The sequence below is a fragment of the Fulmarus glacialis genome, unplaced genomic scaffold, assembly GCF_000690835.1.
Source record: "Fulmarus glacialis isolate BGI_N327 unplaced genomic scaffold, ASM69083v1 scaffold17727, whole genome shotgun sequence".
NCBI lineage: Eukaryota > Metazoa > Chordata > Aves > Procellariiformes > Procellariidae > Fulmarus > Fulmarus glacialis.
Window position 1 is genome coordinate 1 of NW_009225267.1, and position 1,448 is coordinate 1,448.

The 1,448-nt window shown below is 67.2% G+C and overlaps 1 protein-coding gene across 1 annotated transcript; it reads right to left on the reverse strand.

Annotated features, from left to right (window-relative positions):
* Positions 1-157: 157 nt before the first annotated feature.
* Positions 158-1,252, reverse strand: LOC104080145 (chitin-binding lectin 1-like; the record flags this gene model as incomplete). Its single annotated transcript, XM_009582437.1, has 2 exons — positions 158-166; positions 1,150-1,252. Coding segments are annotated over 2 exons (112 nt in total), but the record flags the coding sequence as incomplete, so codon positions are not given.
* Positions 1,253-1,448: the final 196 nt, after the last annotated feature.

Below are 1,448 nucleotides of genomic sequence, written 5' to 3' on the forward strand. Positions count from 1 at the left end.
GCGCCCCCCTCGGCCCCCCATGGCCCCCCCGGCCACGCCATAGGGTCTCACCCAGGTCGAGGTGCCCGTCGAGCTGCAGCCCCGACGCCTGGGTCCCCGCGGCCAGCAGCAGGAGGGGGAGGGGCAGGACCCCCATGGTGGCCCCGGCCCCGCCCGGTCACCGCACCTGGGGACGGCGAAGGGACACTGGGACTCACTGGGAGGCACTGGGAGGACTGGGATAGGGACTGGAGGGGAACTGGGAGGACTGGATGGGGAACTGGGAGCACCAGGAGGCGTGGGATGGGGACGGGGAGGGAACTGGGAGGAGTGGGATGGGGACTGGGAGGAGTGGGATGGGGGCTGGAACTCACTGGGAGGCAACGGGAAAACTGGGATGGGTACTGGGAGGGAACTGGGAGGATGGGGAGAGGAACTGGGAGCACTAGGAGGACTGGGATAGAGACTGGGGGCACTGGGAGGGTTGGGATAGGGACTGGGAGGGAACTGGGAGCAAATTGGGAGGGGCACTGGGAGCACTAGGAAGACTGGGATAGGGACTGGGGGCACTGGGAGGACTGGGATAGGGTCTGGGAGGGAATTGGGAGGATGGGGAGCGGGACTGGGAGCACTAGGAGGGCTGGGAGGGGCACTGGGAGGACTGGGATAGGGACTGAGGGCCCTGGGATGGGTGTCCCAGGGAGAACTGGGAGGGGAACTGAGAGGACTGGGATAGGGACTAGGAGCACTGGGAGGAGTGGAATGGGGACTGGGAGGAAACTGGGAGGACTGTGAGGAGTGGGATGGGGACTGGGGGCACTGGGAGGATTGGGATGGGAACTGGGAGGGAACTGGGAGGACTGGGATAGGGACTGAGGGCCCTGGGATGGGGGTCCCAGGGAGCACTGGGAGGGGAACTGAGAGCACTGGAAGGACTGGGATAGAGACTGAGGGCACTGGAAGGATTGGGATGGGAACTGGGAGGGAACTGGGAGGACTGGGAGGGGCACTGGGAGCACTGGGAGGGCTGGAACGGGGACTGGGAGGGAACTGGGAGCACTGGGAGGACTCGGCTAGGGACTCGGGGGCACTGGGAGGGGCACTGGGAGCACTGGGAGGGCTGGAATGGGGACTGGGAGGGAACTGGGAGCACTGGGAGGACTGGGGAGCGTGGGGAGGGTGACTGGGAGGGGGACTGGGAGAACTGGGAGAACTGGGAGAACTGGGAGGGGCGCTGGGAGCACTGGGAGGGGGTCTGGGAGCACCTGGAGGGCTGGAATGGGGACTGGGAGGGGAACTGGGAGGCGGGGGGGGGAACTGGGAGCACGGGGAGGACTGGGAGGGGGACTGGGAGCACTGGGAGGGCCCCATCCCTGCAGCTGCTCCCACAATGCATTGCTGGAAGGTGCCCCCCCCTCCCCCTCCAGCTGCTGCAGCTGATGGGAAAGAGCAGCTGGGGGGGCGGGGCA